Below are 20,362 nucleotides of genomic sequence, written 5' to 3' on the forward strand. Positions count from 1 at the left end.
GCCCCCGTCCGCCACTTTTGGTGGGACGGGGACGTCCCGCATCTGGAGGGTATATTCCCTCCCTGGGATGTCCCCGTCCCACCTGTCCTCCAACCAAACGCGGGACGAAGTGGGATCGTCCCGTCCCGTCCCACTTCGTCCTCGCAACCAAACGCACCCTTACTTGCTGAAAGCAAGCCAGCCGGAACCGCTCTCCGCCGGCGGCAAGCCTTGCCTGGCAAAGCGAGGTTAGACGCAGCTTATGTCCAAAACCAAACGTGCCTTGGTATCCGTCACAGGCCGGTCGCAAATGATAGTTTCTATCCCTCTTAATTATCATGCTAATTAAGCAATTTGCTGATGTGGCAGTAGATTTATTATGGGGAGAGAGAAACCATTTCTTAGAGAGGAAACCAAATTCTCATGCGCACCAATGAGCTAAGAAATCAGCGAATCTGCATCGGGGAGACCCAAGTAGTTTCTTCTTACTTACTGCCGGATCCTTTGCGCTTGCACTGCTGCTACCCATCACTCGAGCTCCTTTACATAATGCACAGAGAATCTGGTACTAGAAGGGAGAATGATTGGTTAAATTTTTATTTAGACTCTAAATAAAAAAAGTTATATTATGAAGGATGATTTTTTAATACAATATCCTAAACTATGGAAACTAGGTTGGTTTCTCATGTGGGGACTGCCCTTCTGCATCAGCGCGGCCGCCTCCGTCATCCCGGACATCTTCGATCGGACCCCGTAGCACCGGGCCCACAAGAGGTATCCCACACCCAAACCTCAGCACAGCACCGACGATTCACCAATTCATTTCTCCTGCGGCCCACCTATCCTTTCTCTCCTGTTCTCTCTCTCGCGCTAGAGAACTCCGGCAGCCTCATGGCACCCCAACATCCTCACGCGCGGGCGTCGCAGATTCCCTAAGCGGCGGGCGCGCGCGCTGCCTCGAGCGCGCCTCCGGAGGCGAGCTGCTTCGGATCGAGGCGTGCTGCGGCCGATCCAGATGGTTTGGAGCAGATTGAAGCGGCTGGAGGAGTTCCTCACGGAGGATCTCGACATGGGGCGGAGTTCAAATCCAGAGCTCTGGAGATGAAGGAGCTCGAATCGCCTCTGCCTCAATCGCGCACCGGCAGCCCTCTCGTCGATCTGGTTCCCTGCCGCCTCCGCATCGATGTGCTGCAAGTGCCACATTTCTGCAGGGCTGCGAGGTCGTCGTGGCCGAGCAACTGGTGGGCAAGGCCACGGCGATTGAAGAGGAACCTGGGTGCCTCCATGAGCCGGGCGAGCACAACGCTACGCTGCCACTCGTCGGTCTCCGGCCAAAATTGGTGAGGGGAATATGTTCAAAAAGCCTCCAATTTCGTTTCCCCTTGGCATTCCTCTCCGATTTGGTGCATGGGAGTCAGAACCATTGGTGCTCCTATTTTAACTCTTCTTCTGGCTGTGCCCGTGAGATGGTGGTGGAAACGATCAATCGTGCAACTCTAACTCTTAGCTCTACAGATACTACCCCTTTTGCCTCATTGTTCCCTTTGATGCTTGGTCTGTGGCTTTAGTGCTTTGTTAGACGGGTGATTATGAACGGATGGGTAATATATGGATGCAAATATGGTTTCTGTTTTGCTAAGTGATAATCTAATCAATGGCCTAGACTGTTCTAAATGATCGATTTGATTGGAGGAGCACAGCATCTCATCAAGCTCTTTCTCAATTATTAGACCAGAATTAGTTGATACTTTATTCAGCCATGTGATTCTTTAATTACGTCCAACTTGGCATCAAGGAGATATTACCACTTCCCCCCTTGTTACTACCATTTCCTAACCAGATGGGTCAGACCTGAGTGTTCATCTAAAGTTCAGAGAATAGTAGTGTTTTTACAAACTGGCAGGAAGGTCGTGAAAGGGCCTCTAGCCTAGTGGTTTGAGCACCATTTGGGAGCGAATTAAACATGTCTGAAATAAAAATATTATATAACTTGCTAGAAGTGTTCTGTTCACATATAGATGCCATGCATTTTTTATGTACATTAAATTTGATGTGATATTAGTCAGAACTAGTGTATGATTTATAAGAGCTTCTCAACTGTAGTTTTCTAGTTCGATGTGCTTCAGTTTTCTGGAACTAAACTACTGGACATGATTCTGCATGCTGAAAGCAGTTAGAACTATTTTTTACTTGTAGACTTTGTATTTTTGTTGGTGATAGCTGTTTAGTTCTGTTCTTATTTGTCTCCATTGGTAATCTGAGTACACAGCTGTGTAACTGTGAGTTCTTATTTGTTAGCAAAATGTGTTGGTTTCCTGTGGCTTATCAATGCTTTTTGTCTGTTATGAATGTTTGATGACTTCGCACTGATGTTCTCCAATATGTAAATTGAAATATACATATTTTAAGCTATGGAGCTTGCATAGGCCTTGATGGTCTACCTCCTACCTAGATTAATCTTTGTTGGAGAGGGGTGGGGTTTTTTCTTCTTTCTTTTTGTGTTGATTGTTTTCTAAATGCATTACTGTATATATGTACTACTTATCCACTAGACAGGTCCAATTTTGAAATATATGCAGTACAGCTGGAGCTCATCTGATTGTTTTTTTCTATAGTTACGCATTTTATCATTTTAACTTAGGCAAAGTTATTGTTTTAGATAGGCAAAGTACTGTTCTTAACTAAGCAAATATGATTTTATTCAATTAAGCAAATTACTGTTGTCTCTAGTTTGGCATTTCACCTGTTTAAGTTAGGCACATTTATTCTTTCAGCTAGGCAAAAGTACTATACTAACTAGGCAGATCTTATTTTTTAATTAAGCAAAACATTGCCTTGTCTAGTTAGACATTTTTACTTGTTCCAGTTAGGTAGAATTTTTCTGCACTTGGGAATTCTTCTTCTTATGCTTTGGTAGTTTTCATTTCATTGCCATGTTCCGTCCTGACATGGAAATGTTCTTCCCTGTTGTCAACCTAGCACACAGGAAATCATCAAGTGTTCTTCCCTGTTCAGTCCTAACATGGCAACATAAGCCGGAGATATCATTCAGTTGCTGGAATGGGAAGCCACTGCCTATGTACGAACAACCACCACTACATCATCTCAGACAAGGTGAGTGCACTTTGCAATCTGGTTTCGACTCCTTGGCTTCCGCCATATTCATTGCCTAATACTATACTGAACCTCTGCCATCCATTGCACTGCATCAGAATAGATAGCCTGTGTGGAGTGTGTGGAGTGTGTTGCACATGTACGATGATGCCAAGTAAAAGCAATTAATATGAGCTACTGTAAGTTCTGACAACTAGGAGTGTGTTGCTACTCCAATTAACTTCATGATAGTGCAATATAGAGTATACTGCCTGATGCTATGTGCATGAAATTTAATGGTGTTAGAAAATGCAACCTTTTCCTGCAGGAGCAAAAGGTGGCATTGACCATCAAACTTAAGCTGCAGCCAAGGCTGGTGGAGGGCTAGGTACGTATAACTCATTTAAACATCTCTTCCTTATACTTAAAATGCTTTTGCTAGTTCACTTATGTTTCAAATGCTTCAGATGCACGTTAGGTTTCAAAAGCTTGTTTAGAAACACATAATCTGTATTGTAGTCTTGGTCAGATAAATATGCACTTTGCTTTAGATTGGTGTGCCTTCACTTATGTAGTTATTTACTTTTCACATGTCATAGAATCTGTTTTTGTATTTTTTGTTGCAACTCATTATATATCTTGTAACACACACAGACTATGTGCTTCTACAAAGGGGCATTTTGTATAATCTGTACAATGCTGTCACAAGGGGTTGTTTTGGTTTTACTCATAACCGGTATGCATATGGGGTGGTCCAGTTTAGAATCTAAGCAATTTACTAAGCAATTTAGCGTATACATGCCAAGAATTTTATATGAAATTGGAAGCAATTTCATATGAGCCACTATGCAATTGTGCTTATGAGCCACTATGTAGTATTTGGCTATCCTGTTAGTACCTCTACGTCTGTTAGTTCTGAATAATCGAAGTTAGAGATATTAGCAATTCTACAATGAAGCATTGTAGGTTGTGCAACATACATGCTGTCACACTGTAGTCTTTTTTTTTTTCATTACATTGCAGGTCATGTGCATGGAAGCAAATATCAAGTACCAAACAGAGAAGCAAATGTGTTTGCTGTTGTCCTAGTAGTACATATTGCAAATACGAGTGTATTAGTTACGGACAACGCATTTTTTCCTGTGCTTCTGGTGTGTACATTTTTCCTGATTGTGTAGTTATGAAAATGAATGCTAGTGTGATGCAGGCAATAACATGGTAGGATCATTTCTGAGATGAAACGTGCAGGCATCAATATTTTTTTTGTCGTATCCATTACGGGGAGCTGGCAAGTGGCAGCGCTGAGGGAGGTTGGGGGAGTGCATGCACCGAGGACAGCTTTTACCCGAATAGGAATGCTTGGGGACTGCTCTTTTAATTATTGCCTAAAAGGGTCAGGCCGTACTAGCGGCCTAATTTACGGCGCTTCCAATATAAAATAGATTTTAAATACTGGAAGTTTATAAGGAAAAAAACTATCGGAGGAATCTTGGCGGATTTGGATTCGTTGCTGACAAGTTGGATTGGCTAGTTTTGGAGGTAGATTGGTTGCTATGATTATTTATGTGCGGATTTTATTTGGACTTCGCCCACTATCCGGTTTACAAGGATATGACTTAAATGGACATTATTTTCTTTATAAAAATATGAATTTGTTTATTTTACTATTCATGGGGATGTTGTAAATGTGTACATACTTCAACGGATTGTTATTCAGGACAAGGAAGATATATTGAAAATGTGACATTATTGATTTTTTATGGTTTTCTAGTTATAGCTTGATTACTTTTTTATGAAACTAAATAATGTATGTAGCTATACATAGCATTTGAATACAAACCGGAAATTTAAATTTTTATGTTTCCAAACTAACTATTTTGAAAAGTGTTGACGGCCAAAGTGCGTCTAGATCCACTACCAGAAATCTTTTGACCGATAAAAATTTGATGATGAATGTCAAAACGTCATAAATTTATGATTTTTTTTGCTGAGAACATCATCAGTTCTCATCAAATATTTGCATCCGACCAAATTTAGTGATGAAGTTATCAGACGTCAAAAAAGTTGCCATCGAAACCAAATAGAAAACACCACTTATTGTTACACGGTGGTTTTGTGATGATTTCAAGGTTTGCAAAAATACCATAAACTGATTAGGATCCCACATGTAAGGTTAAGTTGAAAAATAGGATGGAAAAATAAGGTGAAAGGGTGCTCATCCCGGTGTCGAACCTGTTATCCATCAATTGGGAACTGTTGAGCCAATAGCTATGCTGGAGCCGTTTGTCAGTTTGTATCCTTAAAAAAATTTATTATAGTAGTAGATGAGCCGTGCATACTCACATCTAAGTATATCATGAGTTGCTGCAATATATTTTGATACTTGATGTGGGAAAAGCCCGCCTAGAGAAAATCGGCATGCTTGGGATGAGAAAAGCTCCCGCTCCCTGGGCAAATTGGCACGCATATCTGCGGCTCAGTAGTGTAGTGGCTCGGTGGAAATGGCACATGGAGTTAGAATGGAAAAGGAAACAAACTCCAATCAGGTGAGCTTCTAGTTCCAATTGTTGTGGCCTCTTGTCCCCATTGTCCTTGACTACGGGTTATCCTACTGTAGATCTGGGTTGAAGAAACTACATTTCAATTTTATGATGCTGTTAGGTTTTAATTTGGATTGGTGGTATGAATTGATAGGTTCTACGGTCGCTTGGAGTCATTGATAGCTTCAGAACGGGGTCGCCTGCCCATGCCATTACCTTTATGCATCCTAAATATGAGTGATTGTTGATTCAAAATTAATTGTCGATCCTTGCAAAGATTGGCCATGTATAGATGTCATTGACAAAGATCCAAATCGGTTGTCTAAGCCCGAAGTGTGGATCCAAAGTTTTCCAATAACAACGTAGAAACCACTTCTAGTATGCCTATACTCGACAGGCGGTGCAACAAGTTCAAACTGGAGATGTTAAAGCTGAAAAAAACTTGAAATTGGTGTTTGGAAAACTATTGAATCCAAAGGCCATAGCAAGCATAAAAAGAAAAAGCTGAAGCCAAATGAGAAGCTTTCGGCTAGTTCCAAAGACAAAAGAATGTCAATATGCTAGTTGGCCTAAAAATTCCAAGCACTCAAAATCTTATCCAAGGCAAAATTTCCATGGTCAGAATCAACAATGGAATAATTTTCCTACATCAATGTTGTTTCCTTCACATGGATCACCTACACCAATGCCGTGGGGTTCATATTGTAGCATATCTTATTCTTATCCATCATGGTATTATAATTCATGTATGCCACCTTTTCCTAGATATTTGTGCCCAAATTATATTACCTACAGGGAGCCGGCAATTAATGAGCCACCACAAATAGATAATGACAATTTTGACAAGGAATCAGTCTACGTACCGAAATAAATGTAAGGTGATTAAACAAGTCTATAGTGTCAAGAAAGATGGTAGATTGAAAAAAACTTAGATTTGATACTAGACACAAAAAGCTGACTATTGAAGAAAAATTGGCCAGTTCTATTGATCCAATTGTCCCCAATAATGAGCATGATTTGAATAATATAGCTGAACAGAAACAAAGTTCGGTTGGGGGCAAGATGATATCAAAGTGTCTAGTTTTACCAAAACTAGTCCAACCAGTGTTGAAACCTATCCAACCGGTTTTGATAGGAATTATAGAAAAAACTGATTTTACGAAAAACCAGTCCAACAGGTGTTGAAACCGGTCCAACCGGTGTTGCTACGAATTATAGAAAAACTGAAAATTTCAGATCAAACAACATGGTGATAAGGAAGAAGCTAAGATTTGATGATCTGTTACATAATATCAGAAAATAGCCTCCCAAAATCAAAACAATCAGTTTGAGAGCAATCAAAGGAGGAATTTTTCGTCATCAAGAGCAAAGAAGCATCAACGGTCATCTTATTGGTCTTCATAATTTTCTCCATCGATGCTTGTACCATAGAGTGCATATCTAAGTATAAGTAATTATAATCCATATTTTTGGTACAATCCTTGATTCTCATTTTATGATTATCAATATTATGCTTATACTTTACCAAGGAGCTATAAATTATATGATCGGCTACCATGGCCGCATCAAAATTTCTATTATTAAGTATGCTTAGATGTTTCAAAGCTGAAAGTAACTGTTTCATAAATATTCATATGATGTTGTACTCGTTAGAATATTATTTTGGCTACATTAGTATCCATATAAGGTGTAAAAATCATCATGTGTGTGATGTATTGTTCATCATCGTTCTTAGATAATTTTGATCATTAAGAATGTTTTGTGATGTGCAAGCTTTACCAAAAAATAGGGAGCCATGCGTGGATGATCAAAATTGAAAGATTTGGGCTAACCGATCTCTAAACCGGTTAGACCAGTTTGATTGAAAATGCTCAAATTGTAAATAGGATTTCACCATTGTGTATCTCTCATCGAAACCATCAAAATGCATATGTAGAACATCCGATTTGGAGTTCGGATAAGAGAGTTATACTCTCGGGAAGATCTGCATGCGAGGAAAGACGTCAGACCGGTTTGCAAACAAGTCAGCCCGGTTTGGTCTGTGTAGTCTAAGTTAGGAGTTATATTTTAACATGAGATTTGTAAGGATTTTCAACTCCTAACGGGGCAAGACCGCCCATCCTTATAAATATAAAGGGCTACGGCCAATTGAGGCCATCCCAATCGATAAAAAACTAATTTATTACTTTTTATCCTTTACTTTTCCACTTTCCCCTACTTTTCCAACCCATGCGCTGTTCTTCTCTTGTCTCAATGGTATGATAAGACGTCCTACCTGGCGTGCTGAGCCTAGGGCAACTCAAGGTGTACCTGGTGCGACGGGCCCTCCCGGGCGTGCGTTCGTTGGCCCTTCATCGAGCTCCCCAATGAAATCGGTCTAACCGGCTTGTCAAATCTGACTGACTGGTTTGGCATAGAGGTACTGCAAGGAGCTCCTCTGAGCGTTGCACGAGTATTTGGCGCAGCACATTTTCATATTAACAGTGACTTTCCTGTGAGTATTTCAATGGATTGACATGGGAAGTGTAACTATAGATTTGTTAACCGAGGCTTTGGACTTGGCCTTGCCGATGAATTCGACAAGAAAAATAGCAATGTAACACAAGAGGGAAGATCAGCTATGACATTGCCATCGTATATGACCTGAAAGACTATCTTGATGGCTTATGGAAAATTTTTATTTACCAAAAAATTATACTGAACAAAAGAATTTCTTTCACGACATCACCCCGCAAACATGAGAAGGCCCGGAGACATGGCCTACGGCTACCATTGCATGATTAAAACTCTCTGATAGAAATTCACCTTATTACAAGACAAATAAAATTGGATTTCTTTAAATAGAAAAACTATATTTCTATATAAGGTATTCTCTTTTCACGGCTTCATGTTTCACGTCACAAAATATAACGATAAAAATGACGATGATGTGGTCAAGACCATTCGGAAAAAGAAAATGAACTGTTTGAATTTTTTTAAAGTAAAAAAGGAGTCTAAATGTTAGCATGAAAAAATCTAGCTACCCGCACAAATAATAAAATCCAAGCTTAGTGAGATGCTTTGGGTTGAGCAGGGGGTATCTTATTGGAATAAATATCTTTATTAAATATAACATGCCAATAGTTTGTGGTCTTTATATTATTACAGAATTACAGAATGCTTAAACAGCCAAGAAGTTCCACTTGATCTTTACATCAAGCCTTATTCGAAAAGAAAACATGAACGAAAGCCAAGGTGTGAATCATAAAGAAACACATCCACATGCTGGTGCCTTTACAGCACTCTGCAGCGAGCGAAGCAGAGCACCCTAGCCAGTGTTCTGCATGCCGGCGGCGATGCCCTTCATGGTGAGGATGAGCGTGTCCTCCAGCCCCGGCCCGTACTCGCTCGCCGGGTTGAGCTTCACAATCCCGCGCGGCTGGTTCTCGTCGGCGAACTCCTTGGACAGCGGCGGCTGCGGCGTCACCTTGAAGTTCGGGTCCCTTATCCTCTTCAGGGTGTAGGCCTGCCACACGTTAAGAATGGTGATGTAGGGGTCGCGCAGCCGCAGCTGCTGCTTCAGGCCGGGATCGCTTTCAAGGATTTCCTTGTGCCCAGCAACCTGCACAAAGATGGTGAGTAGTCAGGATTTCCTTGTGCCCAGCAATCTGCACAAAGATGAAATTCATTCATATGAGTTTTAATTTATTACCTGCAGGATAAGCTTCTCTGTTTCCACGTAGTTGTTCCTGAGCTGCTCCCCGAATGGCTTGAGTTCGTCGGCGACGAGCAGCTGGTCGTAGAGGCCGGCGATGGTGGGGTCTCCCTTGGCTAAGACCATCTCGAGCAGGTCCAGGGTGACCCTGAAGAATGGCCACTCGTTGTACATCTCCTTGAGCATCTGGAAGTTCTTGATATCCTTCTTCATGGCGTGCTTGAACGCGGCGCCGAACCCGAGCCACACCGGGAGGTGGAACCTCGTCTGCGTCCACGAGAAGATCCACGGGATCGCGCGGAGCGACTCGATGCCGCCCTTCGGCTTCCTCTTCGCCGGTCGGCTGCCGATGTTCAACCTGCCGTACTCCGTCTCCGGGGTAGCCGACCGGAAGTACTCCACGAACCGGGGCTCCCTCATGACGACGGAGCGGTACTCATCGGTGGCGACGGCGGCGATCTCGTCCATGAGCGCGCGCCACTCGGGCTTGGGGGAGACCGGCGGGTGCATGCCGTGCTCGAGCGTGGCGGCGGTGAAGCGCTGCAGCGTCCGGAAGCAGAGGTGCTCTTCGCCGAAGGAGGTTTCGATGACCTCGCCCTGCACCGTCACACGGAGGGACCCGTTGATGGTGTCCGGCGGCTGGGACAGGATGGCGAGGTGAGTCGGCCCGCCGCCCCTGCCGACGGTGCCGCCGCGGCCGTGGAACATGGTCAGCTTCACGCCGTAGCGCTTCGCCACCTTCGCCATCTCCTCCTGCGCCTTGTACAGGTGCCACGCCGCCGACAGCCGGCCGGCGTCCTTGCCGGAGTCCGAGTAGCCGACCATCACCTGCTGCTTGCCGCCGATCCGGTTCATGTACCAGTCCAGGGAGAAGAGCCGCTCTATGGACGCCGGCGCCGACTGCAAGTCGGCGAGCTTCTCGAACAGCGGGACCACGGGCAGCGGCTGCTTCACGTGGCACTCACGCTGCAGGAGCTCGACGGCGAGCACGTCGGAGGGCGCCGTCGCCATGGAGATGATGTACGGGCCGAAGCTGTCGCGGGGCAGCTCGGCGAGGACGTGGAAACATCCGAGCACGTCGGCGATCTCCTCGGTCTGGGGCATGTCCTTGCTCAGCAGTGGCCGCTTGCCGCGGAGCTCGGAGAGCAGCCACTCCTGGCGCTTCTCCTCGGACCACTCGCGGTAGGACCCGATGCCGAGGTGCGTGGTGATCGCGTCGATCACGTCTGTGTGACGCTCCGACTCCTGACGGATGTCCAGCTTCACCATGGAGAGCCCGAACGTCGAGACCTGCCGCATGAAGTCGAGCAGGCTCCCGTCGGCGATGGTCTTGTCACCACAGTCACACAGGGATTTGTAGCACAGCTCAAGGGGCTCCAGGAACTGACCAAATTTGAAGGGTTCCACAGTGACATTAGTTAAACTATATTATGATAAGGAGCATGACATTAACAAATAACAATGTTTATGGAACCCTCAAAATAACAAGAGGAGCATGATGCCGGATTACCTCTTCAACATTCTTAAAGGCCGAGTCCTCCGGAATGTCAGAAAATCCACTAGTTAGCAGATGGCGCGAGCGTTCGCGTGTGCTGTACAATTTGTCCCTCACATAACCAAGCACCACGCGATACGGTTCACTTGCAGGAAGTTGCCTCCAGAATTCTGCACCAACGAATTCTCTTCAGAAAATTGGCAAACTGACAAGGCTGATTCGTGTTAACATCATAGAGACTCCTCTTAAAGCCTCCACATGAAGGCACCTAGGATTCTAGGTGGGCACTTCAAAAAAAAGAAAAATACTAGAAATTTTCAAAAAAGCAAAACATCTAGCCATCTATTCAGTAGACTTAAATCATCCAATTCATTGAACTATTATGTTCCTGCCATTATGAAAATAGTTTAAAGTAACCCCCTAAGTATATATCTAAATTACCCACGTATGCCATTACATAAAATAAATTAAAGTACACCTAATCTTCGTCTAAATTACCCACTTATACCATTATTAAGAATAGTTTAAAATAACCCACTAAATTTGTTTCAAATTTCCCACCACTAACATTATAAAAAAAAATAACTTAAAGTAAATCCTTAAGTTTACATCTAAATTACTCACATATTCCATGTTTAAAAATATATCCCAAGATACACCAATATATTATTCTAATCATTAAGGTATATACGCATGATGTGTGTCACCATTTATAAATATATAGAGGAAGTGATAAGAATACATATTTTCATGTTAAAAATATATCTCAAACTTAGGTTCCATTAAACAAATTTAAGAATGTATATACGGTGCAAGTGAAACAAGATATTATAAATATAGATGAAAATGTTATAGAGTAATTACTACTAAAATCTTTTATAATCCGATGAAGATAATAAATATTAGAATATTAAAAAATGAGAGTGAGGTCAAGGTAACAGTTTTGAGTGTTTAGCTATGTGCCTTATTTTTTTTAATTGAAGAATCTGCATTAATCCCCATGAGACGCAATAGGAAAAAGATAAATCCAACAAATTATCACAAAAATTGAAACATCCACGTATCAATCTGGTAGACAATCTATCATTATGAAAAATATTCTAAAGTAAACCCCTTAGTCTATATCTAAATTACCCACATCTACCATTATAAAAATAATCTAAGGTAACTCCATAATCTTTATCTAAATTACCCTTGCATATCATCATAAAAAATAAATTAAAATACTCTTCTAAATTTGTATCTAAGTTACCAGCCTATGTTGTTATTAATAACAACCTAAAGTAATTATCTGTGTGGTCATTATACAAAATGTCCAAAAGTAACCCAATATATGATACTAGACATTTCTATCATTGTTAATATAGAAATACAAAGTTAATGTATATATGCATGATGGGTGTTACCATGTAGAACATTTATACATGTATGAGAGAAAGTGATGAAAACTACATGATTTTCAGGTTAAGTACAATATATGGAGTGAGATGCAAAGTGAAAAAACGTACGAATATGAATGAAAAAGTATATAGAGTAATTACTAATTAAAAGTTAATCACAACCCAACAAAGACAAATGCACATCTATATGAGTATTGGTGTTAGAATATTAAATAAACGAGAGGGTCATAGGTAAAAAGTTTGATTACTTACTAGGGTGTCTAATTTTTAAATTACTTCATAATACAATGGCTTCTAAAATTATTAATCCATGCAAGAGCACGGATTGATGGTCCAGTTATTCAAATTTGAATAGACTAGTGGAGACTTTGCAAAAGCTTGTATGGAAAACTATTCTATGATTAGGTGATACAAACAAACATATCGATTAAATATGTATATATCTTCAAAAAGGACTGCAAATTGAGGCTAAAATTAGTTTGTTTGAGTTACCAATATAATGCTTGGAAATTTTCTGTGAAGCAGCGTGAAGTTCTTCCGCTCGAGCACGGAGTTCGTCGTTGCAGCGCCACATAGAGAGCTACAGATATATCAGATGAGACTAGCAACAATAGGTAATACTAGATGAGCATTAGGAAGCATGAATCAAACACATTTCTACAATACCTCGAACATCAATTCTTCTATCTGAGAGAAGTACAAGTTTGACGCCATCATTCTTGCAAGCAAGCATACATCCCTTGTCACCTCTGGCGTAACTCTTGGATTTCCTACAGAAACCAAACGTATGGAGACTTGAAGGGGAAAACAAATGCTAGGAACACTAAAAATAGTCATCACTCATCACTAATTACTTAGACGCAATCCGAATACTTTTTTCTAGAGAAAACTAGAGTATCACATCAAGGAAATTAAAAAGAATTAATTGATAATCCACTGCCACAAAAATGTGTTCCGGAATCAGAAGATCATTCGCATCTGCAAAGGAGGATTTACCATCGCGGTCGCCACCCATCCAAGAAGAGAACTGAATGAGAGGAGCATTGTAGGGGAGACGCTCATCAATCCCGATGTTCTTTAGAGCTGTATCCACACGTCGCAAAAACTTTGGGACACCCTTCCATATAGTTTCATGAAAATAGCTCATCCCGTAACGCATTTCATCCTGTGGGGTTGGTTGTGCTCTCCGAATTTCGTCTGTTCTAAAACATGCTTGGATCTGCGAAGAGCAAACACCAGGCATTAGAACGAATTGAAATTCCCGAAGCATTAAAAAACAAGATCTTCACCCTGCCCTAGTTCAAGTGGACTGGATCATGGTGAAATAAAATATGTGAAAGGTAACACTAGTAATTTAGCAGATTTCCAGTAAAAGAATTCAAAAATCTCTATTGAAGTACTCATATAATGAAAACCGTATGGCACAGTGGAAAGAAGACAATGTAATAACACGACAGAACCATAGCCGTAGGATAAAATTTTTACTGTTTTTAAATGGCAGGGTAGTAATAATTGTGTAAACAAAAAAATAGTACTATTGTGTGTTTCTTATTTGGACTTGAAGGAATCAATAAAAAAATTGTCAGAAACTTTGAAGATATTTTATACCAATTGCAGTGAGCTAGTTCCTTTGAGCAAGCACGAGTTCACTTTAATCTTACTACCAACCTTTGGTACCAATACTTTTCACCAGCTAATAGAACGATTTGATATTTGAACAATCTTACTATATAAATTGGAAGCTCCTTTCAAAGTCGCAAGGTGAAGCCACCTAGGATACTCTAAAAAAGAGAGAAATTCTAGAAATTCTTACAAAATTAGATGTTTCTAGCCATCAATATGGTAGACTCTAATCACAATTGATGATAATAGCCATTGGATCTATTACATTTAAAAAAAAACCCACCCATGCTATTATGAAAAGAGTTTATAACCCTCTAAATCTACATATAAATTCCTCCAAATGAGCCATATCATGTGATGCTTGGTTATGTAAGATAAATTAATTCCTCCAAATGAGCCATATCATGTGATGCTTGGTTATGTAAGATAAATTGTACTACTCATGCAAACGTTCGCGCCATCTGCTGACTACTTGATTTTCTGACATTCCGGAGGACTCGGCCTTTAGCAATGTTGCAGAGGTAATTCGACATCATGCTCCTTTGTGATTTAAGTGTTCCATAAATAAATTTTCTTTGGAAGCTTCTCATCATAGTATGATCATCTTACCATTACTAATTGAAAGCTCCTTTTGAGGCCTTCACATGAAGCCACCTAGGATCCTAGGTGGACACTCTAGAAAAATACAGAAATCCTAGAAATTCTATCAAAAAAGAAAAACATCTAGCCATCAATTAGGTAGACTGAAATTATCATAGACATTAAATCTATTATATTTTCTAAAAAATTACCCACCCTAACATTATAAAAATGTCTAAAGAAACCCCCTAAATCTATATCTAAATTACTCACCACTACCATTTTATAAAATAAACTAAATTACCCCTAATCTTCATCTAAATTATCCACTTATGCTATTATAATTTTTTAAAATATTTCCATAAATTTGTATTTAAATTGCCCACCACTAACAATATAAATTAAAATTAAAATTAAAGTAACCCCTTAAATTCACATCTATATTACCCACATATCCCATTATCGAAAATAATATGAGGTAAACCTAAATCTAAATTCAAATTATATCCATTAAAATATATCCTCATGGTACACCAATATATGATTCTAAATTATCTATTTCTTACATTGTTTATATAGAAAATAATAATTAAGCTATATACGCACATGATGTGTATCGCTGTTTATAAATATATACAGGATGTGTGTCGCCATTTAAAATATATTTCCATGTTAAAAATGTAGATCAAACTTAGGGTCTATTAAACAAATTCAAGCATATACCTACAATGCAAAGTGAAAAATAAAGATTATAATGTGGATGAAAGCTTTATAGAGTAATCATTAACTAAAGTCTACCATAATCGGATGAACATAATAAGTACATACCTATATAAGTATTGTATTAGAATATTTAATAAACTGGAAAGTGCTTAAGGTAACAATTTTGATTGTTAGCTAGGTACCCTTATTCTTTAATTGGAGACTTCGTATCAATTCTCATGACACGCACTAGCAAAAAAAGATAAATCCTACAAATTCTCACATAAAAGTGAAACATTTAGGCATTAATCGTGTAGACTCTAATAATCATAGTCATTGGTCTATTATATTTTCTAAAAAATTATCCAACACTATGATTATGAAAATATTGTACAAATTCTCCCTAAACCTATATCTAAATTATCCATCTCTACCATTATAAAAAAATAATCCAATGTAATCCCATAATCTTCGTCGAATTATCCATTCATGTTATTGTGAGAAATAACTTAAATATCTTCTAAATTTGTATTTAAATTAACACATACGTGGTTATTAAAAATAACCTAAAGTAAGTACCTAAATCTACAGAAATATCCAAAATAAAAAAATATGATTCTAAATTACCTATTCTACCATTATTAATATAGAAATACTAAGTTAAGGTATATATGCATGATGGGTGTCACCACATGTAGGCGATTTATAATCGTATCAATGTATGGGAGGAAGAGATGAAAAATATTGATTTTCATGTTAAACACAATGTATGGAAGTGCGATGCAAAGTGAAAAGATATGAATGTGGATGAAAAAGTGTATAGATTAATTAACTGGACAAAGATAAGGACACATCTATATGAAATTTGTGTTAGAATATTAAATAAATGAGAGTGTCCTAGCTAAATAATTTTGATTATTAGATAGAGGGTCTAGTTTTTAAATAGTTTTCTAATACAATGGCTCTTAAAAATGTTGACGTACGAAGAATTTTTGGGCCCACTAACTTACACGTGTCATGCTGAACGTCATGGGCTCACAAGTCCACATATTGTGTTCTATACTATCTTTATCAGAAGAAGAATTTAACGACAAAAAGAGATGGGCAGTCCCTCTTCAGCCTCACATGCATGGGAGAAATGTCAGAATGGCCTGTCTGGCACCCTGGCATGGCACTTGTATGATGCAACCGAGCAAGAACAAGAGTGAAAAGGAGGGCCTTAATGGTGATAACAACACTGCCGTAATATCGATTGCAATAACATGATCGTTTTCTTGGAATTCATTAGGTAAACAAAGTCAGAGCCTCAAATTTGCAGGAATTATCTTGATTCACTATGCAAAAGTTTTGATGTTCACTAGTGTTGAAATGTAAGTACCTCCCTCTGCAGAGCCTCGTCGAGCTCCTGCTTATCGTCCTCCGTGATGTCCTTGGCATACAGCTGCGTGAGGCAGTTCCGGATCCTGCGTGCAAGGACAAGACGAACATTTCCGTTCCGTAATAATGAAGAAATGGATTGGAATTGTTCACGGATTTGGATGCAGAATAATGACCCGTGTACCTGGCGTGCTTCTGGAGGAGCGACCTTCGGACGGACTGCGTGGGGTGGGCGGTGAAGACGAGGTCGACGGTCTGGTTCTTGAGCGCGTCGAAGACCTCCTCCTTGGACTTTCCGAGCTCTGTGACGAGGCGCTTGAGCGTCTCCTCGATGTCAGACTCGGTGGCAGCGAAGCCCTCGTCGGCGAAGTCCCCGCGCTTGAGCTTGTTCCGGCGGAGGTGGGCGAGCTGCACCTCCTCCGCGAGGTTTGTTAGGTTGAGCATGTTCGAGAAGGAGCTCGCCACGACGATGGCGTCATTGGGGGACAGCTTGGTGAGCCTGGACCCGAGCTCGCTCAGCTTCGCGGCGTCGCGGTCGCGCTCGTACTCCGCCGCCACCTCGTAGCACTCCTGGACCTGCAAGCAGAAGCGTGCAGGGGCCTGGTGGTCAGTCGCCGGCCGACCGGGGAGAGGCGGCGAACTGGATCGAATTGAAGGACGATTACGAATTCACGGATGTTTGGGCCGTGGAGGTCCTGGAAGATGTCGAGGAAGCGGTCGATGAGGAGGGCGTCGTACTCGACGAGCTTGTCGTCCTCGGAGACCTTGCCGGGTGCCAGGAGCCGGAGCTGCGCGTCGATGGAGTGGTGCTTCTCCACGGGCTTGGACGCCATGGCGTGGTGGGAAGCGAAGCGAAGCTAGATGACTGGAGTGGAGCTAGATGGCTGTGGCGGTGGCACGAGGTCGAGCGAGGCGCGCGGGTGGGTTTAAATAACGGATGGGGCTTCTAAAAAAAACAAAATAACGGATGGGGAGTCGGCGAGTGTGTGCACGGGATTGCACGCCTCATGGCGGATGGAAAGGGGGCTTTTTTTTTTCAAGCGGAGGGCATGTGACCGGCGGCGAATCACGAATGCAAGGGGAGGGCCGAGGGGCAGCGCTGCGGAGCGATGTGCTCGTTGCCTGGTTTTCGTCTGGGTTGTGCTGTCGACGTACTTGTCACTGCTCAATCGCCTTCTTCTTCCTCGAATCCTTCTCTTGGCTATAATTAATTTGCTTGGTGTGGAGGGACTTGGACTCAAGCATGTGCTATATAGGACAACATGCATGATCAGTGACATTTGTGGCAACGCCGTGGAGGATCACATATACATTATCGCTCTAGGTGTCCGTTTGCGCAACGGTTTAGGCTCATCACGGATATGATGGATGCACAGCCAGCCACATACGCCCTCTCCTGCTGGTTCTGGGAGACGAAACCCACCTGTGACCGAGCCCATGGCCGAACTACACACACTGCTGCTCATTTGCCGTTGGCAACTCTGGAAGCACATGCACGGTGCTGTCTTCCTCTTCCCCTACCCGTCAGCTCCCGCCCGGTGGCTCACTGACTGTGAAAAAGCAAGACGGAAGCGAGGCTCCCGGCCTTGCGACAGGCTTGTTCCCAGGTTTTTTTCAGGGAAAACATAACGCTTCTCTATTATTGCATATTATCTTTCGGACCACACATCGGCTTCATACGTGGCAATTTAATAGAGACCGGCTTCACAGGACTTATTTGATGCGGAAACACTACGATTGGCGCTGAGGGCACTGATGCGCTCGTTTTCGTACGGATTGTGCTGTGGACATACTTTGTCACTGCTCACTCGCCTTCTTGCTTCCTTGAATCCTTGTCTTGGCTATAATTTGCTTGGTGTGGAGGGACTTGGACTCAAGCATGTGCTATAGGACAACATGGATGATCAGTGACATTTGTGGCAACGCCGTGGAGGATCACATATTCACATTATCGCTCCAGGTGTCCATTTGCGCAACGGTTTAGGCTCATCACGGATGGATGCACAGCCAGCCACAAACCCCCTCTCCTGCTGGTTCTGGGAGACGAAACCCACCTGTGACTGAGCCCATAGCCGAACTACACACACTGCTGCTCCTTTGCCGTTGGCAACTCTTGAAGCACATGCACGATGTTGTCTTCCTCTTCCCCTACCCGTCAGCTCCCGCCCGGTGGCTCACTGACTCTGAAAAGCAAGCTCGCTCCCGGCCTTGCGATGGGCTTGTTCCCAGTTTATTTTTATTTTTATTTTTGAAAAAACATGACGCTTCTCTATTATTACATTATCTTTCGGATTATATATCGGCTCCATGTGTGGCTATTTAATAGAGACCGTCTTCACAGGACTTTGTTTGTTGCAGCATTACTACGATTGGCGCCGAGGGCACTGATGTGTTCGTTTTCGTCTGGATTGTGTTGTGGACGTACTTGTCACTGCTCACTTGCCTCCTTCTGCTTCCTCGAATCCTTATCTTGGTTATAATTTGCTTGGTGTGAAGGGTGTATCAGACTCAAACATCTGCTAAATGACGACATGCATGCATGATCCGTGACATCTGTGGCAACGCCGTGGAGGATCACATATTCGCATTATCTCTCCAGCTGCCCGTTTGCGCAACGGTTTAGGCTCATCACGGATGGATGCTCGGCCAGCTACCCCCTCTCCTGCCTGTTCTGGGAGACGAAACCACCTGTGACCGAGCCCATGGCCGAACTACACACATTGCTGCTCTTTTGCCGTTGGCAACTCTGGAAGCACATGCATGATGTTGTCTTCCGTGCCGCTAGTCCATGCCTGTCCACCACTCCACCCTGCTTGCATCGAGCAAAACTGAAGCAAGGCTGTGGCAATGCTGCTTTGTAATTCTCCTTCCTCATCTCTACGTAAAGAGAATTTAGTATTTGAATCCCAATTTGCACTACTTGGGACTTAATATATGTTAAGCCAAATAGTACATACCAGATACAACTAGGAAAATGTCCATTTTACTACCATCACCAATCTACTTTATCTGTCCTCTTAACCCCTAAATAAAACTTAGGCTCGATTTATTCCCCCAAACTACTTTAAATGGTCCAATATACCTCTAATGAGATTTGATCTTTTTTGTTTCTCCACGTACGAATCGAGTTTTAAGTTCAAATTCTGCAACGTGACTTAAATATGATGCCCAATATTAGAATAAATTCATGATTACTTTTCATGCAGTTTTGTATCCATAGGATTAGTTTTGTATCCATAGGATTAGTTTTGTATTAATGTTCCAGATCTATGAAAATAACCATAAAAAATAATGTACTTTTCTAACATAAGACACCATATTATCTATCCACTAACAAGTTTATATGTTTGTATCTCTCTTCCAAATTAAAGTCTTGTTAGTGCCTCCCAAAACATATCTAGTTATTTTCCGTTCACAATTTTTATTCGTCCAACATTATCCTCTCTTATTCATTATTCCAAAATAATTAGGTACTGTACTAAAAATCAGTCTTGTTGTTCGGTAGTACTGCAATTCACTGCTCACTTGCCTTCTTGCTTCCTCGAATCCTTGTCTTTTCCTGTTATCTCTTTTGTCAGTTCACAAGGGCATTGTTGTCTCTTGTTGAAACTTAAACATAGTTCTCTTTCAAGGAGAGATGGCCAAGTTAATGAAGAACAATGGTGTAAAAAAAAAGGGCAAGCAAGCAATTATAAAACAGAGTGGGCCAAAAAAGTATAAAAGTATGTTTTTGCTTTTCTGTGTTTTTGTTTCATGGGGCCCAAGTAAAGCAAAAAAGCCTACAAATGCCAACTGCATCCATTGTTCGGTCCTGGTCATGTCTCATCTCTCTCTCTCTCACTCACTCACTCATCAAGACTGCTACATGAAGTCAATGAGC

The 20,362-nt window shown here is 41.6% G+C and overlaps 1 protein-coding gene and 1 long non-coding RNA gene across 4 annotated transcripts; one reads left to right on the top strand and one right to left on the bottom strand.

Moving 5' to 3' along the window:
- The first annotated feature begins 771 nt into the window (after positions 1-771).
- On the top strand, positions 772-4,336 carry LOC117853021 (uncharacterized). 3 transcript variants are annotated; one of them, XR_004640006.2, is made up of 4 exons: positions 772-1,319; positions 2,959-3,093; positions 3,192-3,272; positions 3,401-4,336. It is a non-coding gene; the product is annotated as an uncharacterized lncRNA (long non-coding RNA). The 3 variants fall into 3 exon arrangements; XR_004640005.2 differs by lacking the exon at positions 3,192-3,272 and having other exon boundaries at positions 780-1,319; positions 3,401-3,460; positions 4,096-4,336; XR_004640004.2 differs by lacking the exon at positions 3,192-3,272 and having other exon boundaries at positions 783-1,319.
- A 4,357-nt stretch (positions 4,337-8,693) lies between these two features.
- Positions 8,694-17,397, bottom strand: LOC117854270 (phosphoenolpyruvate carboxylase 1). Its single transcript, XM_034736577.2, has 9 exons — positions 17,148-17,397; positions 16,667-17,058; positions 16,484-16,568; positions 13,198-13,420; positions 12,868-12,971; positions 12,694-12,781; positions 10,817-10,971; positions 9,304-10,689; positions 8,694-9,213 (listed from the first exon to the last, which is right to left on the bottom strand). The coding sequence occupies exons 1-9, from the start codon at positions 17,313-17,315 to the stop codon at positions 8,920-8,922; spliced, it is 2,895 nt and encodes a 964-aa protein (XP_034592468.1). The 5' UTR covers positions 17,316-17,397; the 3' UTR covers positions 8,694-8,919.
- Positions 17,398-20,362: the final 2,965 nt, after the last annotated feature.

This window comes from Setaria viridis, chromosome 4 (genome assembly GCF_005286985.2).
Source record: "Setaria viridis chromosome 4, Setaria_viridis_v4.0, whole genome shotgun sequence".
Classification (NCBI taxonomy): Eukaryota; Viridiplantae; Streptophyta; class Magnoliopsida; order Poales; family Poaceae; genus Setaria; species Setaria viridis.

What these genes read in the sequence shown, in the direction of transcription:
- LOC117854270 (XM_034736577.2), bottom strand. Translation starts at nt 17,315, where the DNA reads ATGGCGTCCAAGCCCGTGGAGAAGCACCACTCCATCGACGCGCAGCTC. An exon ending in CTCCTCCAGAAGCACGCCAG is followed by an intron (nt 16,569 to 16,666) that starts GTACACGGGTCA and finishes CCTTGCACGCAG; the next exon opens with GATCCGGAACTGCCTCACGC. An exon ending in GATGGGTGGCGACCGCGATG is followed by an intron (nt 12,972 to 13,197) that starts GTAAATCCTCCT and finishes TGGTTTCTGTAG; the next exon opens with GAAATCCAAGAGTTACGCCA.